This window comes from Wyeomyia smithii, chromosome 1, assembly GCF_029784165.1.
Source record: "Wyeomyia smithii strain HCP4-BCI-WySm-NY-G18 chromosome 1, ASM2978416v1, whole genome shotgun sequence".
Taxonomy (NCBI): domain Eukaryota; kingdom Metazoa; phylum Arthropoda; class Insecta; order Diptera; family Culicidae; genus Wyeomyia; species Wyeomyia smithii.
This window is the reverse complement of record NC_073694.1, coordinates 197224298-197250800: the sequence shown is the minus strand read 5'-3', so window position 1 is coordinate 197250800 and position 26503 is coordinate 197224298. Positions and strand designations below refer to the sequence as shown.

Here is a 26503-nt window from a genome sequence, read left to right as displayed (position 1 = left end):
AGTCGACTACCTCTTTATCGACCACCCCTTTGTCGACTACTAATATTGTTGAGTCTTATGATACTACGACATAGGATAATTCTTACCGTTTAAACCCCTTCAGGACCATAAGACTTTTAACTGAATACAGCTCGCGTCAGTTTCATCGTTCGCGCCAATTTATGTGACAGTTCAATTATTTTTTAAACTCTCTCGTTCTATTCCGGCATTCTATATAACACTTTCACAAAACATTGAAGTAAGATAAAAAATCCCTAATTTAAAGTTTGGGAAAGCCTGCTTCTCTTATTTATTATACTTAAAAATAACTAAAACATGTAACGAACTGTTTCTAAATAAAAACTAATGGAATCTTCGGGAATGAAAATTCATGTAGTTCTGTTGTTCTATTTATCTTTACCCCAATAATACTTTGAGTGTTTTTTTTTTTCTAAGATTATGTGGTAGGTACTTCAAGTGTTATTCTAAGCTTTATTGTACTAAAACCATCATTGAAACCGCGTGAGTGGAGAGTAATACAGCAATTCCATGCAAAAAAAGTCCTATTCGATTTTTTTAGATGATAACACTGTGTTACAGCGATTTAGAAGAACTTCTGAAGTGACCTAGTGTAGGTTGTAGGTCTTGTTGAGTGTAATTTTCGCTCATACTAGTAATTTTCCAGACACCCCCAAAATCTGAAGTTATGGGCAAGATATGGTTTTTTGGATTTCAGCGCATATAATATTTTTTAACTCAGTCATTTATCAACCGATTATCAATATTAAAGCAGTTTTAGAAAGAAGACAAATATAACTTTCAGAATATATACAGGTTTGTTCTAATATCAATGAAACATGTTGAAATATTAAAGCTTAAATCTAATTTTTTAGACTTTTTCATGCAATTTTTCAATTTATTTGTAAATTTGCCGTCTATTTTTATACGAAACATACCACAAATATACTATAATTTTGAAAGCATATTCAATTCCAAATCAATTGAAAGTAGTTTTGTGAAAATCGGTTGATATTTGACTAAGTTATATATATTTTAAAAAAACCAGAATTTTTGGCTTCTAACGCGCAATTATTTCAAGGAGCTACAAATGATGAAAAAACGCAAGAACTTTTGATGTGATGTGAGTGTGGGTTGTATCTTCAGTCAAATGTTACTTGGACATTTACTTAAAGTTTTTCAAATACCCCAAAAATTATAAGTTTTTTTTTGTAAGATTTGCACCACTGCGACCATTATTTTGATCTTTGTGGTAATTATTAGTTACACACTTAAAATAAAACACCGAATTCGGTAAAATTTTACCGGAATCTCAACAGCTGAACGTTCGGTGAAATCTTCGGAGTTTCCGAAAATTACCGAACAGTTTGTGAAACCACCAACCGAGTGGACGGTAATTTTCGCAGCTTTTTGGTAATGTTCCAAACCGAGCAGCCAGTAACGTTTACCGAAAGAAACTTTAAAAATGAACAAAAATACCGAACGCACCTGTAAAAAAATACCGGTGGCAGAAAAAGTCGGTTATAAATGAGCCTGCCGGTACCGTCTAAAATCAAACTAAATTAACAAGATTACTTACGAAAAATGTTAGCGACTCGTACATCCATTAACACTTCCCAAATAAAAAATATCCTATGTTTACACACAACAACAATTAAAACAAATCAGCAGCACCAGTAGAAAACATTCGCGTCTTGCACGGTTGCACGTATGAGAAAGATGGCCACCACATTCACAATTTGGCATTTTTACAGGTTGTTCGGTAAAAAGTTTTACAAATTTCGGTGAAAGTTAAATTAAGCAAATATTTCGGTAACAGTTAACAGAATTTTGGTAAAACTTACAAATCTTACAGAACAGTCGTTAATTTGATGCTTTTTTTGCAGGAATACCGGTATTATTACACTTAACCGATGGATTATTGTAAAAAAAAATTACCGAACGACTTTTTTTGGATTAAGTGTGTATGGTCAAAACCCTGTTTTTTACCTTAGCTCACATTTTTATGTTTAATTCGGTTATTTTACGGTCTTACTTTAATTGGGTGGCATGCTGTGGAAAGTGTAATGAAAATGTGCTCTCATTAACAGATTTTAAACTTGTGGTATAATAATTGGCGTATCAATTCAATAATAAATTGATGAAACGTTGAGATGAGAATCAATCGTTTTGGTTTAGCTTCGCAGCATTCAACTAGTCACCAGCTCGCTTTTATAGCTGCGAATAGTATGGTATAGTGTAGAATTGTAATTGCCATGTGATGTTTTGAATGTATACAATGTAACTTTCACCTAACAGATCTTGAACACTAATATCTTAATCGAATTATATTAATATATCTTTTCAATTGAAAAAACTAACTTAAAATCAATTGGAAAAGCAGCGGCTGTCCACAGTTCTCTCAAACGCAACAAAAAAACATGTACCGTGTCGTGTTGCGACTTGGATGAAAAAAAACTAAGAGTTCAACTTTTGCGTGTTGCATATTGCCGATGTGCGACTGGGAAAAAAATCTGTTCGTGGTAGTCGCCATGAGTAGGAAGTTCGGATTTCTGCTGTAATGTGTAACTTATTATTAAATATGTCATTGGGGTGAACAGATTATCTGTTGACTAAAATAAATAAATAAACTATAACAGATTTTTTTAAGAAGTTAGGTCCTTTTTGATAAAGTGTTGTGAACTTTTCGTTGTTTTTTTTTTTCAAGCTGATTCAGTATTGTTAGCGAAATCGAAATAGTTTCGTATACAGGGTGTTAAGGAGGTCACATTTGTTTCCTTCTAAATGCTTTTTATTCTTTCTAGTTTAACGTTTTAAGACACTATTGATTGCGAAATTTTCTCAGCTTGCCAACGAAACCAACAGAATTGAGCTAGTTAAAATACTTCTTTTGCGAGACTTCGATAAAAGCAAACATAACTGATAACATGTGTTTAACTGCTTACGCTTCAACTTTGACCTATTTTTATTTTGCCTTTGGCCGCGGCGATGTTCAAACGTAACTAGGGAAAGCTGATATTTTTTAACCATTGTAAATGAGTAGATTAACCGTTTGCCTTCAAGAGGCCGCCGCATTCGAGCGCGGGTTGACGGCCAACTTGGACTGTCAAATATTAGCTAGCGTTGTTATTGGAATCGCGCAAAGAGGAACCAAAAACCGTTGATTTTGTGAATACACTGGTGCAATACGCTACAGCTACTGTCACAACCCGCTACGTTTCTGTTGATATGGGACCGTTCGTCCGTCACATCTTCCGCCAACAGAATGTAACTAGTTTGGCCAAAGGCACTCTTTTATAGCCTAAGAGTGCTCTATAATAAGCTCCGCTTTTTTCTCAAGTTTAACATTCTCTCTTCGTCACTAGACGAAAAATTCAATTGTTCGCATTTATTTTTAAAACCAGTAAAAAAGACCCATGGTGCTCTCACACACGCAACAATAGACAGAAGAATTATATTAGCACCTCCCAGCATGGCTTCTTTCCAGGCAGATCGGTATCGACTAATTTACTGGAGTTCTCTTCACATTACCTGCGTACATTAAATCAACGCCTTCAAATTGATGCGGTGTACACTGACCTACATGCAGCATTTGATCGTGTCGACCATCATATTTTGTTGGAGAAGCTGAGACGTTTAGGTGCTTCGGATCGACTTGTTGCATGGTTTAGCACGTATCTTTGTGAGAGACGGATGGCGGTAAAACTTGGAGCTTCGCGGTCACAATGGTTTTGCAATAAGTCAGGTGTCCCGCAAGGTAGCACATTAGGACCATTGTTATTCTCCTTGTTTATCAACGACGTCACATTTCTGTTGCCCCGTGGTTGCCGACTTCTTTATGCCGATGATCTTAAAATTTACCTGGTCATAAATCGATTGATGACTGCATTACACTGCAGAGCTTGCTAAATATTTTCGCCGTTTGGTGTCGCAGAAACAGACTTACGCTTAGTATTGAAAAGTGCAATGTTATCAGCTTTTATCGTATAACATCACCAATATTGTTTCAGTATACTATTGACGGGAAAACTCTTGAACGCTCTGATGGTTGTATCAAAGACTTGGAAGTTTTGTTGGACACAGAATTAACCTTCGATCAGCATTACTCATCCATCATCAATAAGGCCAACAAGCAATTAGGAATGATTTTCAAAATTGGGAAATGCTTCAACGATCCTTGTACACTGCGCTCACTCTACTGTTAATTAGTCCGTCCGATTTTGGAAGCTGCCTCCGTAATATGGGACCCGCATTACGACGTGTGGACTGATCGTATCGAACGTATCCAGAAATTGTTTATTCGTCGTGCGCTCCGGAATTTACCTTGGAGAGATCCGGATAATCTTCCACCGTACGAGAATCGTTGTGCTCTGATAGGTCTGCAAACCCTTGAACAACGACGAAAGTGCTTGAAAGCAACCACCGCTTTTGAAGTTTTGACATCAATTTATGACACCCCGGCATTGCTAGCTCAGCTACAACTTCACTGCCCATCTCGTCCGAGCAGACAATTCAACTTGATTCGTCTGAATTTTCAACGAACCAACTATGGCATGAATGAGCCCATTAGGTCTATGGCTGAAGAAGTTAACAGGCATCCTGAAATGTTTTTTAGTGTGTCCAACTGTGACTTGTTTTTTTTTTCTTTTTGTTTATAGTTGAAATAATTTTGTTATTTGTATGAATAATTTGTAATTATGTTTGAGAAGATGATGGTTTTTTTAGGCTGGTTTGAGAATAAACGTGTTGTTCAAACTCATATGGGCTTTTTCCCATCCCTATATTTATTAAGACCCCAAAAGGTTGGATGAATTAATTAATTAAATCAAATCAAATCAATGTAACCAGTATCGTGTTGCAGCTTGAAACGACAAACGATTTCTATGCTGCGTGTGCAACAACGAATCGAGTTCGAATTTTTGCAGTAAAGTCAAATCAACCGCCTTTGTAAAGGCGTTCTAACATTTTAAATAAGTAGTAATATTTTTGAATTTTCGTACAAAAGAGCTGTTGGAGGACTATCGGCTTTTAATTCACATAAAAAAACACGACATCACTGACTGGAGTGACTGAAAAAAATGATCAATCTTCAATTACTTGTTCAGTTGCCGTTTGCAGACTGCCCTTTTTTGCTATTCGAATTCGGAAATGCTGCTCGCAACCGTTGTGCTGTGGGGAATAAGGCACTCCGACAACACACACTGTAAAAGCTATTCTCACACTTGGTGAATTAGACGGTCGCTGCAGTTTTTGATTGTTAGGATCCAGCACAGAATGTTTGCTTTTGTTATTGCTAAAATAAGGCCGAAGCCCTCTACCGATGAGATGTATTTGTATTTGTATTTGTATTTATTTAGTTATATCATCTGACCTTTTTGGTCTTAATATAATTTAGGGGAGGTTGGGGAAAAACCCATTTGGGAAATTCCTTGCGAAACACCCAAATGCGCGTAAAAACCCCACCGTCTTTTGATCGAGTATTACATGCTTTAAATTAAGTCTAACAACAATACAGCATACTATTATTGCAGATGACACATGAAACTACTTAACTTATCTCTGACAGAAATTCGAACCTAATGCTAACAAATTATAATATTCGCTTAAGCCTATTTTTGAAAGTAACACTTGATACATTGAAGTCAAATGAGTCAAATACGTTATTAAAGACGTCACATATCGCCCTGATGGGTTCGTTTTGACCATATGCTGTACGATGAAATGAGAGGCGCAGAAAGTTTCGCATTCCTAAATTTCTATAGGGCACATTTATGTTGATTTCAGAAAGGATGTTTGGAGCGTCAGTTTCGCCAGTTAACAGTTTTCCTACAAATACGGCCCTGAATACGTCTCTTCTTTTTGCTAGTGTGTCAATGCCAAGTAAGCGACATCGACTGGCATAGGGCGGTAATTGGACAGGATCACGCCAAGGAAGAGATCACAGAGCAAAACGAAGGAACTTGGCTTGAACTGATTCAATCCGGTTGGTCCAGATATCAGTGCAAGGACTCCATATTATGGCTGATGTTTCCAAAATAGATCGAGCTAGTGAGACATATAGCGATAGCAAGCAAAACGGGTCAGTGAACTCTTTGGCGATTCTCATCATAAAGCCGAGGTTTTTGTTCGCTTGTGCAATGATATGAGAATAGTGATGCTTGAAGGAAAGCTATGAGTCAAGCAGTACGCCCAAATCTTTTATCACAGACACTCTCTTAAGAGTTTCTCCAGATATACTATAATTCCAAGGTAATGGCTCCAATTTTCGGGTGAATGAAATTACGGAGCATTTGGAAACACTTATTATCAGCAAATTACGGGTACACCAATTAGAGAATTCATCAAGGTACCGTTGCAATTCTTTGCAGTCCGCTGTGGAGCGAATGATACGAAATAGTTTTAAATCATCAGCATAGATGAGTTTACTGCCAGGTGGGATGACGAAACAAACATCATTGAAAAAAAGGTTAAAAAGCAGTGGTCCGAGATTGTTTCCTTGAGGAACACCCGACAGGTTAACGAAGCTATCTGACTCTGTGTTGTCTAGTTTAATAAACAGTGTTCGGTCTACAAGGTACGATTTTAACCACTTAGTGAAGTGATGTGATGCACCAAGACGTTCAATTTTAGCCAACAGAATATTGTGATCAACACGGTCGAACGCTGCTCTCAGATCTGTATAGATGGTATCCGCTTGCAGCCCCTTCTCTATGTTTTTTATACAATGCGATGAAAACTCAAGTAAATTAGTCGTAGTCGATCTACCTGGGTAAAAACCATGTTGGGCCGTCGACATATATGACTAAAATTCACGAGATAAAACGTTGCCCGAAAGAATTTCGAATAATTTCGACCCAGCCGATAGCGAAGTTATTCCCCTGTAGTTCACTATATCGTGTTTGTTGCCTCTTTTATAAACTGGAAACATAGCTGACTTCTTCCAGCAATCAGGAAAAACCCCTAGTGATAGCGATTTATTAAAAATTATTCATAGCGGAACACAAAGCGCGAAGGCACATCTTTTTAAAATAATAGCTGGAATACCGTCAGCCCCAGCTTAAGAAGAAGGTTTTAGTTTCTGTGTGGCCTCGAGAACATCCTCATCTGTGAAGCAAATATTACTAAGGTTTACAACGTTGTGAGGAACGTCGCGAAGGGCACTCTGTCTTTGAGCTGTATTTGCAGAAGAGGAAGTAAATATGCTCGAGAAATGTTTCCGAAATAAAAAACCAATACCATCAAGCGTGTCAGCACTGTCATTGTCATTTCCAAGAAACATGCTGGAAGGAAGCCCACTTTCTTTCCGCTTACTGTTTACAAATGACCAAAAGCGTTTTGGATTTCGTTTGAGCTGTGATTGGGTACGTAGCACGTGTTGAGCGTAGAGAAAGCGATTGTAAGTTTTGTAATGTCTACTCGCAGTGGTGAACGACAACTTAGTCATTGCGTTTCGTCGTCTGACGTAGTTACGAAGTGCAGCTGCCCTTTGTCGTTTTAACTCTCGAAGCCGTCGATTGGACCATACAGGTTTCGGCCGTGTGACCAACAGGCTTTGAGAAAGTACACCATAGTTTTTTGTCTCGCAAGAGAGAGATTTTAGTTTTCACCGCGGTGTTTTCAGGAAGCTCACCAGATAAAAATCATCTGTCGTTCTCTTCTAGCATGTGCGTTGATTTGCTTCTTAGTGTGAGAGCAGTTGTTTTCGCAGTGCAAAATGTTCTCCTGCACTCTAGAAGTTTTCTGAGGAGAAAAGACAAGCATGGTTCTGAGGATATGTTTTCTGTTGCTGTTTGTTCGTGATACCTTTCCACGCGTGCAGTCCGGTAGTCACATTGAGAACGTGTTAGCAACAGAGCATCACAAAAAGAAACGAAAAATGGACTCCGTGTGTCGATTCGATATTATATGAAGGATGTCTTCGGGATTGCGAATGTAGAAAAGAGAAGAAGCTGTTCTTTATACAGACGTTCGTGTCCGCACTTCATAAACAGCGCGTTTCGGTAACAGCCCGAATCCACCGGAGACATTTTCCCTCTCTTTTTTTATTTGCCTATGATGAATGTCGTGTGACAGCTGTTAAAAAATGCTGTGGGAAGAAGAAGCGCAAGGACTGCTCGGCACCTAGCAACAACCTTCGTGCAAAAAAAGCAAATTCGGCAATAGAGCGGCTGTGCTTTGAAGGATGTGTGTATCGCATACCGAATGTTATACATGCTATCGTCGACATGGGAATAAGGTGAACAGCAAAGAAAAAAAACATTCGTGCATGGGGAACTAGACGGCGGCAATTTTGCCAATACAACTACTGTCATAGAGGGACGCTCTCGGATGTCATCAAAAAACTGTCATCGCCTAGTGCATTTTTTCTCCTGCTCCCGACTAACGAGGTATACTATACTAATCTATTCTGTCGACCTTTTTCGGGAAAGCCAGCAAGCGACCAATCAAAGGACGTAATTTTCGTTTGAACAAGGCTTGACAATAGTTCAAGGCTTGATAATAGCTTTAGTACAATAGTTCACATAATCAAACAACATTTTTCTGCATTTGGGCGGATCCAATCCAATCGATTGCTGCAAGATTGAAGGAAATCGGAGAGCATTTAAGAACAGACAAACTTCGTCCCCTTTCTGTCAATAGATTTTCAACTAACACCCCTCTGTGTCAGGCTAAACAAACGCGGTTCTACATTAAAAAAATTCAGAAAAAATGTAACCATTAGCGAGTTATTTTGTTTTTCTGCTTTTTTCTCTGTTTTTTGTTATTCTGCCTTTTGTGCCCTTCTATTTAGTTTTGCCTGTTTTTGGATCCGCTGTCTATGGAGAAACCATTTCAATGGGAAATTCTATTTAGCTACAATATGCATAATAGAATGCTTCTACAAAGTTAGTTATCAGTTTTAGCCTTTTATGTGACTTGAAATATAATAGTTAAGATTTGTTTAAACAAAAACTCGAGTTTATTTTATTTCGCAGCCAGTGGAATTAATCACAAAAAGCCTAACCTAGACGAATAATTTACCGGTAATCCGTCGATAAACAACTTCCCATCAAACAATAACAACATCTGAAACGTTTTTCGACATACGTAAAACAGATATTGTTACTCAATGGTACAACTAACCAAATTACTCCCACCTCCTTTAATTCCAAAGTAGAATTAGTAAAGAAGCGAAACCCTGCCGATAGTGACATAAAACTGGTCGGAACTTTACCCATTACAGACAACCTTATGACACCAATTAGTCTGCTCTTTTCCCAATAAAAAAACGCCACATTCCGTAAAAGCAGTAAGGACATTTACTGTTCTTTTTTGTACGTCCCCCACAGAAGGCAGCAGCACTCCGAACCGAAGAAACACTTTGCCAAACGAAAGGCGGTCGCTTTTTATCTACGCCACGTGTTTCGCCAAAATTTAAAATTCTAATGTGCAGATTAAGTAACATCTTCCGACAGAGCCGAGGCTGTCAAAGCCTTATTGTTGTGATATCTTCTCGGTGACTGTATATATTTCAACACAGAGACTAACCTCTAACTTGGGGCGTGGTTAGTTAGGGATTTGACATTCCAGCCGACAATCCCCCCTTGCATTCCTTTAAACTAGTAAGATTTTTAGTTGTTAACTGATGCCTTTTTCTCAGTGTGTGAGTTATTTTATTTTATCAACAGTAGATAAATAACTTTTTTCCTTTATCTTATCTCGACTCAACCCAGCTGGGACCATAAAAAGCTTTCAGGACTACCTTTATTTTATTTTGAATTTTAGACCGCATTCCCCGTTCGTAACCCACATGAATGTCCAACCATAAGCAAAAATGTACAAACCACAAGGATCAAAACTTAGGCCTCAACTCGTTTTTTCTTTCCAACAGCTTAAGGCTTAATTTTCCCCTTTTCTCTAGCCGGCCATTTTCGCTCCCAAACCGACCGCTGCGGCTGAAGTTTCCGGTCTCCTTCAGAACAAAAACCGGTCGTCGGCTCAGGTGCAAAAGCTTCTTGTCAAACGGGGGAAAAAGTATCTGCCGTCCGTCTACGGCGTGACTGATTGACGTAAATTTACTTTTAATTTGACGCATGAAATGTGACTAAAAATAGCACCGCCAGGCAGTGATCTTAGGTATCGCATTGTTCACGTTTCTTTCGCTATCAAATATCACACGTTCCGAGAAGGGCTACTGTCAAGGTTTGTTGGGTGAGTGTGGGCTTCTTCGAGTCTGTATGTATGGTATAGATAAAGATAGCCTTGTAAGGATTTGGAAATCGATTCCTGTCATACTACAATTATGATAATAGAATTTCGGGAAAATAATTACAAACAAATGGAAGCAAAGTTGTATGTTCAAAGTGATAATAATAACTGCTGCTGCAATCAGGAGTTCTTGTGCAACAAAAAAACTTTACGTAACTGGCATTTCTATGTGTTAAATATTACCAACACGATTTCCTGTTGGCAGTGGATACGGTAAAGAGGCAAACCAATTCTTCGAAGCCATGCAATCGATCGCCGTTAATTTTGCAAATTTAATCGTTACAAAAGACATTTAGTTGAAGATTTTTCCAAAGTTTTTTTAGAACAACTTCAATAACCTTTTTCAGTATTTTTAAGACATGGGTGATAAACTATCATTTTCAATAAATAAAAAAAAACTCTAGTTGACACGAACCGACCTTCGCTTCCAGAAAACCCGAAAAAGGTCATATTCCTTTGTAGGTCAATTGTCGTTTCATGGACTATGATCGAACGAACATGCTATTGTCATTGGCACCATTATAGACGCAGCAAAACGATGATGGTGAAGCGGAATAGCTTTCTCCTTCTTGGGCCATATCTCAAATCCCGGCTGCCGTTTGTCTTGACTGCGATGCGACAGATGGGGGTCATACGATGGACACATATTTCCCCCTCTTCCGTACATTCGCTACAACCACAAAAGAGCGTTCCAAAGGGGATGGTAAACATGCCTCTCAAAGCGAACCGCACATTTCGAGCAACCCTACGGACGGCCCTGCACGGTTGGAGGAAACAAGGCAAAAATATGACTTAGAAAAATCCAGTCCGTTGGGCGCCCGCCGTCACCCTTGGAAGCAAAATTTGCGCCTTTGTTTTGTGCCGCTCCAATTTCAGGTTCAATTCACATCCGGAAATTTTAAATCTATGGAATATTTTTCTTCAGACAGGAGAACTTTTCTTTGTGAGTCATGATGCATTGGCGAAGCCAATCGAAGTCCGTCTCGCAAAGGGGAAGGGACTTTGCTTTCTTCCATCCAGTCGTCCGCTCTAATCAGGGATATGGCAGATCCTTTGATGCGACTGCCGTTGAGGGAAGTGCGGGAAATCACTTTCGGATCGAATTTCAACCAAGTGCCAGCGGAGGTTAGAGCTAAATGGTTATTTTTTGTTTGTCGGCAGAAGATCAAAGCGAAATCATTTTAATCGATACACGAGGGAGAAGTAATATTATCATATCAAACTACAAAAAAATTTGGAGCTCTATCAAATATCAATAGTGATAAACCGGTTGAAAGCATGCATTGCAATATTTTTTCATTAGAAACTTACTGGTGTGGTATTTCTCACTACCGCTTACGGAACCGTATCTTCCCTGGCAGAATCGGTAGCAAAAGTTTGCCTGAATGCGCACTGATTATGATGCTTCATTCGCAGGAAAACTTTTAACGGTTATGACCGCACCAGCCGTTACTGAGAGGCAAGTCTGCTGGATCGTTTCCAAACCACCAGCTGGCGCTAACAGTATCGCAATATGACACATGGTAGAGCCAGCTTGGAGCCATGATCACAAATCGGAATGCAATTTGCACCACCCGCAAAACTAGTCGTGCTTTGGCTGCAATTTATCTCGGCTAGAATTTGCATATATTAGTTCACTTGCTAACTGTGTGAAAGATTGCCAGTGCCAAGCCACGGGATCTGCCGGGTGACGATGATGACCTGTTGTGCAGCCATCATCAGTGTGTCATATCCGGTTTGACGGATGTATTTTTAATCGGGTTTTACACTACTCACGTAATAGTGGGCGTGCTGCCGACGCCGCGCCGTCGTCGCCATCATGCATGCATATGGGTAGAAGGTGAGCCCGCAGACAAGCTAGGTTCTGCCCTAGCGAGGGGGACTGTAGCAAAAAAAAAAAGATAGAGCAATCGATATTTATTACATTTTTAAAATTGCAATTCTGGCCTCCGGCGCCCTAGGGCATCGCGGCCAGTATGAAACGTTACAGGAACAAACCAAGCTGAAGTGTTGGCGGGGTGGCTCTCTATTTTCGAGTTTTTGTTTCACGGTTTGCTCAGAAATTGTGTTCACGAAAGAGGTACCTAGATAGTTTTTTTTTGTATGGACGAGCTTTTGATACAGTGCATGTTTCCAAGAACCACCCTTTCATTTTCTCAAGCAAACAAGAAAATCCAATTATGATTCCTGTATGTAAAATTCTATTTGTATGCTCACTGGTCTGCGGTTTATTCATTCTTCGTATGCATATAAGATGCATACGTACTGCGAGTTGTTTTTAGCAATTGTTGAACAGAATTCTACAGTAAAAAATATCACTTTTCTCGGGTAAAGTTCCTCTTCACGCCAAAAACAAGCTTTAAATGCGAACTCACACCATTTGGGGCCCGTATTGACTAAGCAACAGAAACAAAGTCATTTTGCATGTTTGCGTTAAGAGGATCCGTCGCGAACCGTTGCAATCATCCGATTGGAAATTGCGACCTGTGTGTGTGGCGTGAGTCACGCAAAAAAACAAACAGCCGACAAGTCTTTAAACAATAAAACTTTCGACAAAGAACCGCCGCGAATTCTACAGAATATTGTACGTAAAAATAAGTACTAGTCATTGGAAAAATATCCAATTTATTCCAAGTCATCACAGTCCCATCTTTTCTCGCTCGCACGAGATGCGTCCACTATAAAAATCGTGATGACACAAAGAATAAAAAAAAACACACTAGAACGGTGAATCCGTGTTGTAAAATACTAAACCGTTCGTCAGGATTATTCTGTGGCGGCCACGTTGGAAAAATCCGACTGAATGTTGCATGAAAGTTGGATTAGCATGAAACACGCAAGCAAGCAAATCGTTTCGCAAAAAAACGAAGTGGCATACATTAATTCCACCGATGACTTGAAGCGACGAACGAAAATATGCTGGTGTTAACAACATTTCACACAGTATTCATGATGATTTTTTTTTTTTGTTGATTTAGTGCAAATATTTCGAACGATTTATTACGATTGATGTTTCGACATTCTCACAAACAAAAATTTTAAACCTCTACCAATAGTTTATTTTATTAGCACAGAACACAGGGGCTTGTTGAAGCATCGAAAGCAGAAGATATATGTATTGCGATAAAACTAAAATTAAAAAAGGTATTTTTTGACTATGCTATGCACCAACACCGAAGATATTAAAAACAAATTTATTAACATCAACAGTAGCAGTTCAATCAAAAGTTAAGAATGCTTAAAAAAGAGAAAATATTAACAACGTCAAGAAAGATGAAAATGTCAGTTACGACTTTTTTTATTTTAATACAACTTTGTATACGTATTCGACTTGCAAACTGAGTATTTTCTAGATTCTAGAGTAGTTTTCCTTGAGGGACATGTATTTCAGCAAACTTATTATTAAAAGTACCATAGGCTATGATTCATAGCTCAGAAACTATTAGTTTTATAGAAAAATTTTCTAGGAACGAGTTGTTGACAGGGCTCTATGTTTTCGAAGCATATTTAAAAATGAAATTCAACACGGTGATGACCTGTCTGCCAATTTACCCTTATCTCATGTTGATTCGGATAAACTATCAACTTTTCAACTGGAATTCTTCGAATCATTTTCAATGTTTTTAAGCCATTTATTGAGGGTTTGGTTTATTATTTGATGTTTTAAATGATATTAAATATCTTCATTTTGTCCCAAGATGAAGTGAAACAAACTGTGATGGTATATAATGTGATTTTCTGATACATGGTACAGAATTAGATAGGTACTCGTTATTCCAGAAAGCTACCTTGTCAGTCCCTTGGTTTCAATTGACGGAAGGACTGACGCAAAGTACGACTCTTTCTTTTTTTCAGCGTGTCATTTGAAATTAGCAGTACATCACGTCATTTGATGATACTTCTTTGATGCTTAAGCAGTGTTAAATCAGAATCAATCCCATTATATTATGCATGAGAGGGCATGCACCTGCTCTTAGCTCCACTCAGTGTTGTTAGTCTTGCTCGTAAGGAGCACGTAACACCTTATGTGAGGTTCTCGTTGCTGCCGCTATCACACATCGGAGAATTCTCCATTCAATCTATTTCTCGTTCTTTTTCGCTTTCATGCTCGCCTTTACTCCCGAGATCTTACGCACACACTCCCGTCTGCTCTGCTCATGTGTACCTACTCCCCTACTCGCGAGAACGACCAACCGAAGACAATAACTGTTATTTCAAGATGCTTTGCGATGGTTGCAGAGGGACAAAGAAATAATAGGGTATCGGACTACTTCGGTAGCGGTTTGTTTTGGCTGGTTTTGCATTAGACCGGGTTGATGAAAAAAGCATTTTCGTTTTCAAGCACAATTTTCCAAGCACTCCTTCTAGTCGAGAAAATTTCGAGTACTCCTACCCGCTAGCAGGAACTCGCGTACTTTTTTACATTCGTAGCGATACAAAAGAGTTTTTGCGTGTCGGTGCGCGCCTGCTGATACTCACGCAAGCTTTGACTCCCCATCACATACCTTTCCTTCATGCCGAATTCTACAGTATCCCTGTTAATTTTTCATCCAAACAGAAATAAGTCCCTTTGATAATAAAACTGGACCGAGTAGCGTATAATTGATCTCTTCAGAGAGTTGTAATTATGGCGTATTATTGGAGGGAGGAACGAGGTTTCGATAAGATTCCTTTCTTTCGACAAAAGATGAGTCCTACCCATAATAAAGCAGGCCAGAGGTTTAGCATTAAGAGCTTCTTCAGGGAATTGTGATTGTAACCCGGTGTTGGCAGAAGAAACGAGTTTTCGATAAGACTTCTTCCTCTTGAAAAAATAAGTCCTTCTTAGAATAAACCTGGCCAAAGAGGAACATTAGGTGAAGTCACTCTCCAGGGAATTGTAAATAGCTGGTATTGCTAGTATGGATAGAGGCTCGATATAGTAGAGAAGTAAGCTCGAACGGGAGCGTAGAACTCACACAAAAATATTGATATAAAGAATGAACGTGTCACTTATTTCAATAGTGGTACTGCCAATAATATGAAGTGCGGGGTACAGAAATCATCTGGACAATATCACATTAGAACAAATATCTCTGATCACAGTGATGAGTCCACACAGAGAAAAGAAAGGTTATGAATAAAAATACTACAAGATATACAGCCCTAGGGGTTGTATGAAATGGTGACGTAGGACACGCGTCGTCGCTCTCTCGCGATCGAAAAAGAAACGTGACAAACAACTAACACAAAACTCCCGCTTTCCCGTGATGCTTGTGGAGTGTGAAGGAGTATATCCGGCCTTTAGTAGCAACTAGTATCGAGCTAACTTTCCTTTCCTTCTTTCCTTTGATCTACGTTCTGGACCGGCAGGCGTCGGTACTGATCAGCAAGCAGGGATCATTGGAGATGCACCACGAATAAGCTAAATCCCAAGCAATAATTGATAAATTCGATGTACTATTCCGATCGATCCTGGTCATTAACGAAGTGGCAACCGGTGGTGATCAATCAAGCTCAAGCTCATGCTCTCAAGCTCAAGATCCTGAAGAATTTAAAGAATGGGGTATTAAAAATGAACGCAATCTTGACTAAATGAAAAATCATCAGAACAAAAAAAAGTGGCACATACAGTCGGCTTTTACAAAAACACGAGCAACACCTTAAAAGATCTTTTAAAGTTTGTTGATTAAAGTGGGTTGAATCGCTTAACAGTTGAAAAGAAGGTCAATGCAGAATGCATGTTATTATTCCTTCGTATTTAATATTTGGTCGTATAAAATGGGACATATCTTCGTCAAAAAACACTTGAAAAATCTTGAAGAATAATTTTGCAGGAAATTTGTTGACCTTTAAAGAAAAAATACCATAAAAAATATTCGTCTGAATTTCAGATGAATTTACGCCCATCATCTTCTGCACAGCGGAACTGTCAACTCGATCCGCAATTTTCTTCCGCCATCTAAGTAAATCAGCTGGTTTTTTTCATCGTTCTGCCACCTTTCTTCAACTTACTCTTGATTATCGCCCAATATTTTTTAATTGGTTGAAAATCTGAGCAATTTGGAGAGTTGGTAGTTTTTTTGATGATGTCAATTCGATTATCCTTGTACCAATCCATGACTTCCCGTCAGTGATTGGTTGAACAGCAAAATCCGCTTCTGGAGGCACTGTTCTTTGTCCACCTGACCATTTCAGATTGATCCGGTGATAAAAACCTTGGTTTGGTTGCCACAGCTACAGATCCCCTGCCACACCATCAGCTTCCGAGCGATCCCGTCAGCGAACACAGATTTAAACTGCTTGGAAACATCACCCTTGCGATTGGACATATAGATTTTTTGTCCCGGGAGCTACGCGAAATCCATTTTTACATATGTCTTATCGTTCATTAAAATATAGCCGTCGAATTTGCTTAAGTCTTTCTAATACAGCATTCTCGAGTGGCGTTTTGCAACGAGATCCTGCTTGAGGGTCCTGTTGAGGTGCTTGCTGGCGTGGTGCGACCGCAGGCCTTCACGCCGACAGATTCGTCGAACAGTGCTGTACGGTGCCGAGAACAAGTTCGTCTAAACTGCTCTGCAGACTTTCAATTGTAGCTGCTTGTCAATCGTTCCACTTCTGCGGTTGCTTTGATTAGCGCGATCAAGCGTTAGAGTTTTATTGAATCGTTTCAGTACGCTGTTTACGGTTGATTTGGGAAATTTAACTATACTGTCGATGGGGAAGTGCTGCGGAGAGTCGATTGCGTAACTGATCTTGGAGTTATTCTTGACCGGAAGCTTACTTTTGATAAACATCGCGCTGCAGTTATTCCGAAAGCAAGTAGGCAATTGGAATTTATCGCTAAAGTTGGGCGTGGACCCTCACTGTATGAAAGCACTGTATTGTTCGTAGTGCGCCCCTTACTTGAAAACGATAGTGTGGTGTGGACTCCACACCAGCTGTCATGGAACCTGCGCCTTGAACGTGTACAAAGACGATTCATTCGACTAGCCCTGAGAGATTTACCTTGGCGTGATCCTGCAAACCTACCACCCTATCCGAACCGCTGTCATCTACTTGGACTCGACACTCTAGAACGCCGCCGCACAGTGGGGCAGATTGGTATGTTGGTGGGACAAAACCTCATAACTTCTAAATGGTTGTTTCCACAGTGTTTATGTCTTCGGCAATGTTGTACAGCATAAAAATATCTCTATGAAAATATGTTGGAGTAGCTTCAATTTTCTTCCTACAGATGGCGCTGTCATCTATCTTCTGAATAAATGGTGCTAGCCATTTTGTTTCTTCAGAAAAGTTGTTCATATCATCAATTGATATAAAGTTGTCGAAAACTTCAAAATTGTAGGATTGACTGTTAACGAGATAGAACTAATTTTATTGTTTACAAAACAAAACCCCATAACTGCTCAAATTCAAATCATAGAATATTGGTGTCTTCGGCAAAGTTGTTCGAATGATTGTGATCTATCTTCAATGTTTGGTCTAGATCAGTTTATACTTATCTAAATCACTTTGTTTAAAAAAATAAGCCCAATAACTTTTTTGATTCATGTTATAGCCCTTTCCGACCGGGTCCATATGAATGCGTAGATAGAAGGTGACTTAAACTAAACCTTCTCTTTCACTTTTTGAAAGTCTTATTCATTGTTTTATTGCTCACAAAGCTAGTGTTAAAATCGCAGCTGCTACGAAAAATAAGAAACTGAAGCAAGCAAGTGTTTTCATATAGGAATTACTTTGATTTAAGTTTTGTTATCCGTCATTTTTTACCTACACAATTGTGTGGGCTCGGTCGGAAAGGAATAGAGGTCACAAGTATCACGCGAAGTTGATCAACTATAAACGATTTACCATTTTGCACATCATGTTTTGATCCAGAGTACTTTTTTTATCTAGAATGTCAAAACAAGAAGGTTTGACATTTTCAGGCGAATTTTTTAGCAGGATTCCTAGTACATTCATGTACAACATGCCTGGATTACTGTTTGATCTAGATCGCTCAATTTTGAAAGTTCTTTTTGCTACTTTTGAAATTCTTTTTGCTACTCAAGTTCAAGTCTAAGCAATTCTGTGTTCTTGGATCAGTTGTTAGGGTCATTTAATTGTTTGAGTCATGCATAAAAAGTTTAAGTCACTTATTTCACACACATACACATACACATTCTAAACGTATTGATCATGATTAATGATATATTACAAAATGATTGAATTTGGATAGACAACAGAAACATTAATTCATCGTCTTCCATATCATTTTCAACGTAAAGGAGTTTCACGACCGCTTTTTTTGTTTTGCGGGTATCAGTTGAATCGATGTTTGTTCTTAAACTGGACGAAAAAGGGGTCAGATATAACCAACATACCGTTTAATACATCTTGTATGGTTTCAACTCTGCTGGATTTTTGGATGTGCGCTTCACGATTTTGTTAAAATGTGATGTCGTCATAGAAAGCTGCCGCGAAACGCATGATTTATACTTAAAATAATGCTGTACCAAAAATCGAATAACTTTTGAATAGGCAAAAAGTGGCAGCTAAAGTTGGATTTTTTGAATAGCTGAGACTGGCATCTTTAAATTTGAGAAGAATATAGAGTGGGTACTCGCTGATAAATCATTTTTTCAAATGTTTGAAATTAGTGAAAAATTGGGTTTTTTTATCTGCGTGAAACGTTGTGCTCAATCGTGGTATAGTAGGATATACTCAGCTATCTAAGTTTTTTCTTTAAATTTAACTCATATTGAAGATGTTTCAGGCATAATATCATTATTATTTGGGAGCTCCTGCATTTTGTAGGTTGGTAAAGATGTTCGAAATTTTTTTTTTTGGTTTTATGAAATGCTAAACCCCAACTTCTCCTACTTCACGATGTACTAAAACATGCGAATTCTTTACAACCTATGCTTGATTCTTGGTCTGTAGGCATTCTAGTTTCTACAAAATATCGATTTTGAACCTAATTCCGAAAAAAAAATTTTAGGTTTTGTCCGAGCTTTTGTATGAGGCTGCCCCAGTGTGCGCCGTAAGTTACAGCAGGCTGTATTTATCGCCAAGATTTTGAATGCTGAACTGGATTCCCCGAAGCTGCTGTCCATGATGAATTTTCGTGCATCTCAACGCATGCTGAAGCCCTCTTCTATGCTTGTAAACCAATACCATCGTACAAACTTTGGTTATTAGGTATGAACCTGCTGCGTTTAGTATAAGAACTTTCACGAGTGTAGAGCATTTATTCGAGTATGGTGAGCCAAGTTGTATTTTTAAGCATAGAATAACTAATAGTAGAAACTTTTAATGGCTCTTTTAACATTCATTAAGACTTTACGTCAGATGATATAAATAAATAAATAAATAAATAAATAAATAAATAAATAAATTTCAGATACATCGCAATTTTCATCGGATTTTCAACGTGAGTGTGCGAAATTTTCTCATGTCTTTCACGTTCCATCGTCGAAAACTTTTGATCCACTGACTCGAATGTGATGAAACTTGCACCACACCTTCCTCATCCTGCGCCGTCATTTGTTTCTCGTAACCGCCACTAGAGGCGCCATAGTAAATGTAAAGCTGCGACCAAATATTAAGTAGATCTAACTTTACATATTGACATCAGTGTCTATGAATATAGTTTGAAACAATAAGTGACATTATATACGATTTACAGGTTCATACGTGTTGTGAAGATAGCAGATGAACAAAAAATATCATAAGAACAACGATTTGTAAACCACAAATTGCTCCAGTGTATCATAACGGTATACCTTGGTCAACATTACGAACATATTACGACAGGCCAATATATCCGAGATAGGGTTTGTGAATGTGTAAGAGGTTCTTTCCAGCATTTGATCGAGAGAAAGAATCGCGGGCGTATGTAAATGTGTATGCGTGTGGTAAAGATTATACACCTATGATCGTATTGCATGCATAACCGGGATTCCCATTGCTTGAGAGCTCGTATCTGAGTGTATGTGAGTGATTTGTTTAGAGAGAATTAACACATAAACCTACAGGTTGCATTGCAAACAAACCGAGTGTATTTTTTAGTTCAAATAGTTTATTTGACACTGCACGCCCGAGTGTATGTTGAGAGCCAGTTTTTGGAGTAATGTGTTAGAGATCAGTCATATATTAAATAACGGGACGCCAATAATCGCCCTAAAATGGACGCCGGACACGACAATACGATTTAAGGCTTTTTGTAGTACTTAATGAAATTTGTTGATACGCATCATATTATTGACGCTGAGGATAGAGGATAGGAGCAATGATCGAAAATTGGAAACTTTAAGTTGTAAATAATGCAAAATTTGTTCGCAGTACAGAATACTGCGTTTTACGGGTGAAACGAAACTGTATTTATGCTTAAATTATGAGAATAAGAATTTGTTCTACAATTGTACTACAAACAGAGTTGTTTATACCTCAAATTTTATGCAAAAGGAAATTGTTATAGATTGTTGAAAGGTTTTATATCTTCAACTGCGTGAACCATTTTGGCACGTATATCAACTCACTTCCGTACTTATAAGCTCATATACAAAGTTTTACACAACTTTGTCAGATTGTACATAGGTGCTTATATCACAGAATCAATTGAACTATACGGATCGAACCTGTTGGCTAGGGAAATACGAGTAATCTTAGTCCTCGGCGGAAACTTTGGTCATATGCTAACTGGGAACGGTGGTCGTCCGCGCCTGTGTCTCCATGTTAGCGACGGCATACAACAGCGTCTGACCCGGAGCGGACGACTAAATCCTGAAACGCTGTATCCTCCAAGCTACATCTAAGCCCCATCAACAGGATGTGGGTATCACGACCCTGGTAACAGGGCCGGCGTCACACTATTTTCCCGAGTGGGTAATAGGGAATAGGGAAGGTTTAAAAGTGGCCTTCCAGTAGTCAACCGGAACAATCACAGCAGAATCTTCTTGGGGAACCTGTTGTGTCAAATAAACTTCACCTCGGAGCTCACTTCCTTCTTGAAGGAAATAAACTACGAAGTGCCCTGCCAGTCGTTGACATCCATGTTCGCCAGGTATATTTCACAGTTTGGCCTGTGGCACCAACCTCACGACCAAGCGCACGCAGCGACTTTTCCCTCGGTTCTTCTCTTCAGCATCTTTTTAAGCTTCTTATCGCTCAGGGTCATCGGCCGTTTAGAACCGGTTTTTTTCGATGCTTTGATTCTTGTCCAATAGTGCCAAGATATTGTAGATGTCGAAACGGGCGTATCCGGTACCCACAAAGAGGCGCTCGATATTCGTTTTTGACGCACCGTTCTTTGAACGCGCACACTTCTGAATGAAGTAGTTTCACTGTTTTCGCCATCACGATTAGAGTTCGAAGTTTTTTTTCTGTTGACTCATGGGTTACTATGATTGATGCTGCATGGGTAACTTTTGTAATTCATCAGTTTACGGGCTCTTTAATTCGGAATGTAGAGGGATTACCGAATTCGTACAATTTTCAGCGTATTGCGTTGAGAATTTTACAGCAAATTAAATTTTCTCCGTTCTTCTGTTATTAAAACCTCTGCATCAGACGATTTCACGTTCTTCACCTTCCGCAATAGACCAGCGAGCGCCAGGGTCAGCCTGCTACAATGTCTGTATCACATCACGCTTTCAAAGCCATCTGGGACGCAATGAATGAAATTGTCACCAACAACGAAGCTGCAATCGCTCAGCTCCTGTTCTGACGACAGATATTAATTGGAAATTGCAAACTCTATTTATTCGCATTCCAACCGCCTTGGCACAAGATCATCTTGGCGAAGCTAATAATAACGCCATCGCGTACGAAAGGCGGCCCTCGTAAATCCGGTCCGGAGGGTTGTTTCATGATTTTGATACCCTTTTCACTAGATCCTGGTGGTGACACTCGGCACGAACGACCTCACACAGTTGTCAGAAATGTCAACTCATCATGTAACAACCAAAGAGCACCACATTTTGTGGGCGTGAGAATTTTTAATTTGTTTCATATACTCAAGTTTTAAACCGTCAATCATAGCGAAAATACATTTTTCATCGGAAACCAGACTTAAACATTTTATGATAAGAGTAACGACTTAACACTGTCTCGACTGTGCCGTGTTTTCGTCTGTATCAGAACATAAAATATCCGATAAAAGAAAACGACCATTTGTTTTACGATGGTCAGAGTTTAACAATGTCGTTATTTTAATCACCTCGTAAACCTTTCGGTCGAAATGCTCCCAGTTTTATAATCTTGTCATCCCATTTAACTTTGTTTCAATTCCAAAAATAAACAAAGTTGTTCAAACAAACTTCTGCAAATTGTTCCGAGAAAAGTCTCCTATCGTGTGCTGTGAACCCGTGGCATTCGATTGCATCTATATAAAATTCTATTTCCTGTCCGCACGATTCCAGTGGGAAAAATCCAATCCTGCAGTGCAGTCGCGTGGCACAACACCACCAAAACAACGGGTAACCATTGGGTGATAATTACTTTTCCATCCCATTGGCACGCAAACCCCGACGAATCACATTCAACCGAATGGATCAAAGATTATTTAATTTTCATATTGATTGCACAAACAGGTCGGTGGCGATGAGAGTTCGGCTTTGCTATCTTCAATCGATTTATATTATTCAAAATTCGTTTTTATCGTTAATTAGTTTAGGATTATCCCTCCCTGAGTGACCACTTTAAAACGACCGCCGTGATTAACCACCACCGATTGTGAAGTTACAATTTTTCCTCGCGCGGTAAAAGCATCGGTTCGCATCAATCTAGGATAATCGGATTACAGCGTGATTGATTCAATCAGAAAGCACATCCCGTCAGGGTTGATATTTGTTGACACTCTTGAGTAAAGGTGAAAAAAAGCATCCATAAACGTTATTTTTTTACAATCCTTTCAGAGTTCTCCCTTCCTGGTTTTTGCATGGAAGTGAACTGTCAAAACACCTCATTATATTTCATGCGATGAAAGCAAGACAACAAAATCAGTTTAATAGTTAACGAAGATTGTCAAGGCATCGGTCAGTGTCAGTGAAAAAGTGTTTCGGTGAGGTTTATTTTGGTTGAGTGGACTGTTTGTTTTTCTTTTTCGCTTTGAAGTGAGGATCGTTTGGTTGGATTTGTCGTCAAATTTTATTCCGTAACCGTGAACGATGCGCGTGATCTATCTCATCTGAGTATAACAGCACGTTCGTAGGACGAAAATCTAGTGTATCTGAAAGAGTGCTGCGATCATTGGAAATGAAAATTGAAAATGATTGGTTGTAATTTTCGAAGAATTTTGCTGGGGAAAATGACTTTTATCAGCACTGCATCCCGTCAATTTCGTGTCTGTAATTGGGCCCGACTGTAATGTCATTTGGGCACCCGCTCGTGCTTGTATTAATTAGTCTCCGGTAATATTATAGCCGCCATTTGCTGCAGTCGGTCATAAATCCTGGAAATAGTTCCAGCCGGTGGAGAGCAAAATGTGCTTTTAGAAGGAACAGACAAAAAAAATCGCCCATTCACCTTTTTACCGCGGGCACAGGGTTAACGCTGTTTGTCCCAGTAACAATAACTGCTGTTGGCGTAGGAGAGAAGCACAAAAAAGTACGTCCCTACAGTGCTTCACAAGGTCTCTGCTGCGACTAAACGCGGAGGTTAATTATTTCTTTCGCTAGTGTTTTGCCGTTGTTACTTTGCAGAGAGTTGGTTTCTTTTATCGTACCGAGAAGTTGCAAAGAAACGCTTTTTAGCCTTGCTGTTTAAGCCATTGCTTCACGTCAAAGAACCTGCACGCTCATTTTTTGGGCTTGGGCTGAAATTATTAATTGATTAAGAAACTATTGATTTGATGTCAGATCAGATACTTACTGCTAGCCAACGAATAAAAAGCGACACCAATTGTTCTTCGGAAAGCGATAATATTGCTGTTGAAAACTGACATATACATATACTCAGGGGTGAGTAAACATCATGGATAATAACTCAAAACTGAGTAAACATGGTAATTATGAAAATTTGTGTTAATGTTACTCAATTGTCCAGTACTCGATTACTCACTTTTTGACATTTTGCATAAGAATACCAAACTGAGTAGATCCTAATCAGATTAGAGTTAAAATAAAGCAGCGTGTGAGCTGTTCCGCACAGAATAACAAAAGCACTGTAAAAAAATCCCTATGTCCTGTTATTTCTCCATCTATTTAAATTTATTGTAAATTGAAAAGAAAATGTTGACAGGTTTGTACGCATGACGGTGGTAGCTTAACGGTGGATGAAATCCACATAAACATTGCTGAAAAAGTCTGATGGGCGAGTTTTCACATGGCTGTGAGTTGCAGATTTTTTTGGGGAGTTTTAAGTCTGTTTCCCAGTACCCGTAAGTCATCATCATGTATTTCGAAATGACATGTGGAGTCAATTTTTGGTCTCTGAGCATCATTGTGGTTCCGAATATATCGATGTTGGGTGTTATTCGGTCATTTTAGGCTGTTTCTAGAAACCGGAGGCCGTTGTGTCTGGGAATGTTGAACTCCAATGTATTATCTGTTTTGACCTATTTTTCTATGCTAAATTTTTATTCTATTTTCTTCAACAACGTTTTGCTCTGCATGGGAACATTAGCTTTGGTGTGATTTCACATCGAGGATTTTACCTTTTATGGTCCTTCTGAATGAATTCGTCGATTTAACCCCGCGTTTTAACGACCATTTACGCGAAATAATATCATTTATCAAGATATATTCTCCTACAAAGGATATACTTTCCTCTAATCAGCATTGAGAAGCTGTGCTCCCCTCAGTAACAGTAATTGAGAGGCGTATACTAGAAAAAGGGTATTCAAATTTTATCAATTACAACATTCGCAATAAGCACGGATAAAAATAACCCCATCAAAATAACCCTAATACGATGGAAGGATATTTTTAGAATAGCATGCCTTTTTTTTCGCTCACTAACCCACGGAAGGATAGCGTGCCCTGTTAACTGCTTAGCAATTAATTGACTCAAATTTAGACCTCGAATTCGGCACAGGTCGCGCAGCTGTGAAAACTGCAGTCGGCAACAACTTTGTTCCGGTAGACTACCTGCGAAATGGTGCTGAATAAATATTATGATGAATATTACCATTTATGTTCAGCATGCTAATCATCCGCCCTCCTCCGCTTTTGTCAATATTTGCCAAACATCGAACAAACAGCGAAGAGAAAATCCCTGATCCACCTAACAGTAGAATTGTGTCCTTTTTTTCAACAATGGTGAAAGTTACTGCAATAAATCACTTCACAACAAAGATTTTTAGATAGATTGAAAAAGGCGCTTGAATAGTTTCACAACTAAGGGTCTGATTTTATAAATCCATTAATGAAAGGATAATGGAGTAGCTCATTCTCGGGGTGAGAATACAGTTTTTCCTCAGCTGCGGAGACACGCGAGCGACATCGTCAATGTAAAAACGTCGTAAATCACGCGAGCTTTAATCGTTGCTGAACATGTGATGCGTTTCAAATTTTATCGCTTCTTGTTCTGCAATCGTGTCTGCAATTTCTTTCTAACCTTTTACAGTGGGGTGTCGAATAAAATAATAAATAAAACAATGGTAGAAAATGTGCTGGTAGCCTCAATGTTGCTGAAAGGCCTCAAAGAATGACAGTGCGGAGCTCCACCGATAATGGCGCTGGAAACCTTACTTCACAGTTATACACTTTAGAAAAATAGTTTCTTCTGCAGAGTTGAAGATAACATTGTCATAAAAAACTTTGTTGAAGACACTTTTGAAGTAGAATACTTCTCTCAGGAAGTTCGGCTACATAGGGATGTAAAATGAAAATCTGAAACTGAAAAAAGTGAAAAATATGTCTAATTTCAAATGCTAATAAATCGGTTAGTATTCGATGGATTTCCTTCGTTCTTGCAGCAATAGATTGGAAAATCTTCTAAGATTCTTCCCAAGTGCAGATAATTGTAATTTTATTATTCAAACTATTGTACTACTGAAAATAGTCAAGCCTTGTCAAAACGAAAAATTCGACAGAATCATAGACTTTGCCATTTGAAATGTGCAATTTGGCCTATATAAGAGCCTGTTTCACTCGAAGCCGCTCATTATAATTCTAGGCTGCAACAGGAGCAGTCCTCTCTTAGCAGCAGCAATAGCAGTGCAGCGGATAACGGCCACAGCTGTGGTATGGCAACGAATAGCGGAGCGCGACTCAGCATCGACAGCAGGACCAGCTGATGCGGGGCAGCGGATACCAATGGCAACGGAAGCGTCCACTACTGGAAGCGTCCA

At 39.0% G+C, this 26503-nt stretch overlaps 2 protein-coding genes across 2 annotated transcripts in view; both read left to right on the top strand.

Moving 5' to 3' along the window:
• LOC129723528 (uncharacterized) overlaps nt 1–19248 on the top strand; it is a 33741-nt gene extending 14493 nt beyond the window's left edge. Inside the window, exon 4 of the mRNA XM_055677815.1 lies at nt 19211–19248. Coding sequence (XP_055533790.1) covers nt 19211–19233 — 23 coding nt within the window. The 3' untranslated portion in view covers nt 19234–19248. The remainder of the gene's footprint in view (nt 1–19210) is intronic.
• Nucleotides 1–26503, top strand: part of LOC129723523 (tubby-related protein 4) — a 92359-nt gene that overhangs the window by 39089 nt on the left and 26767 nt on the right. The gene's annotated exons all lie outside the window — the stretch shown is intronic.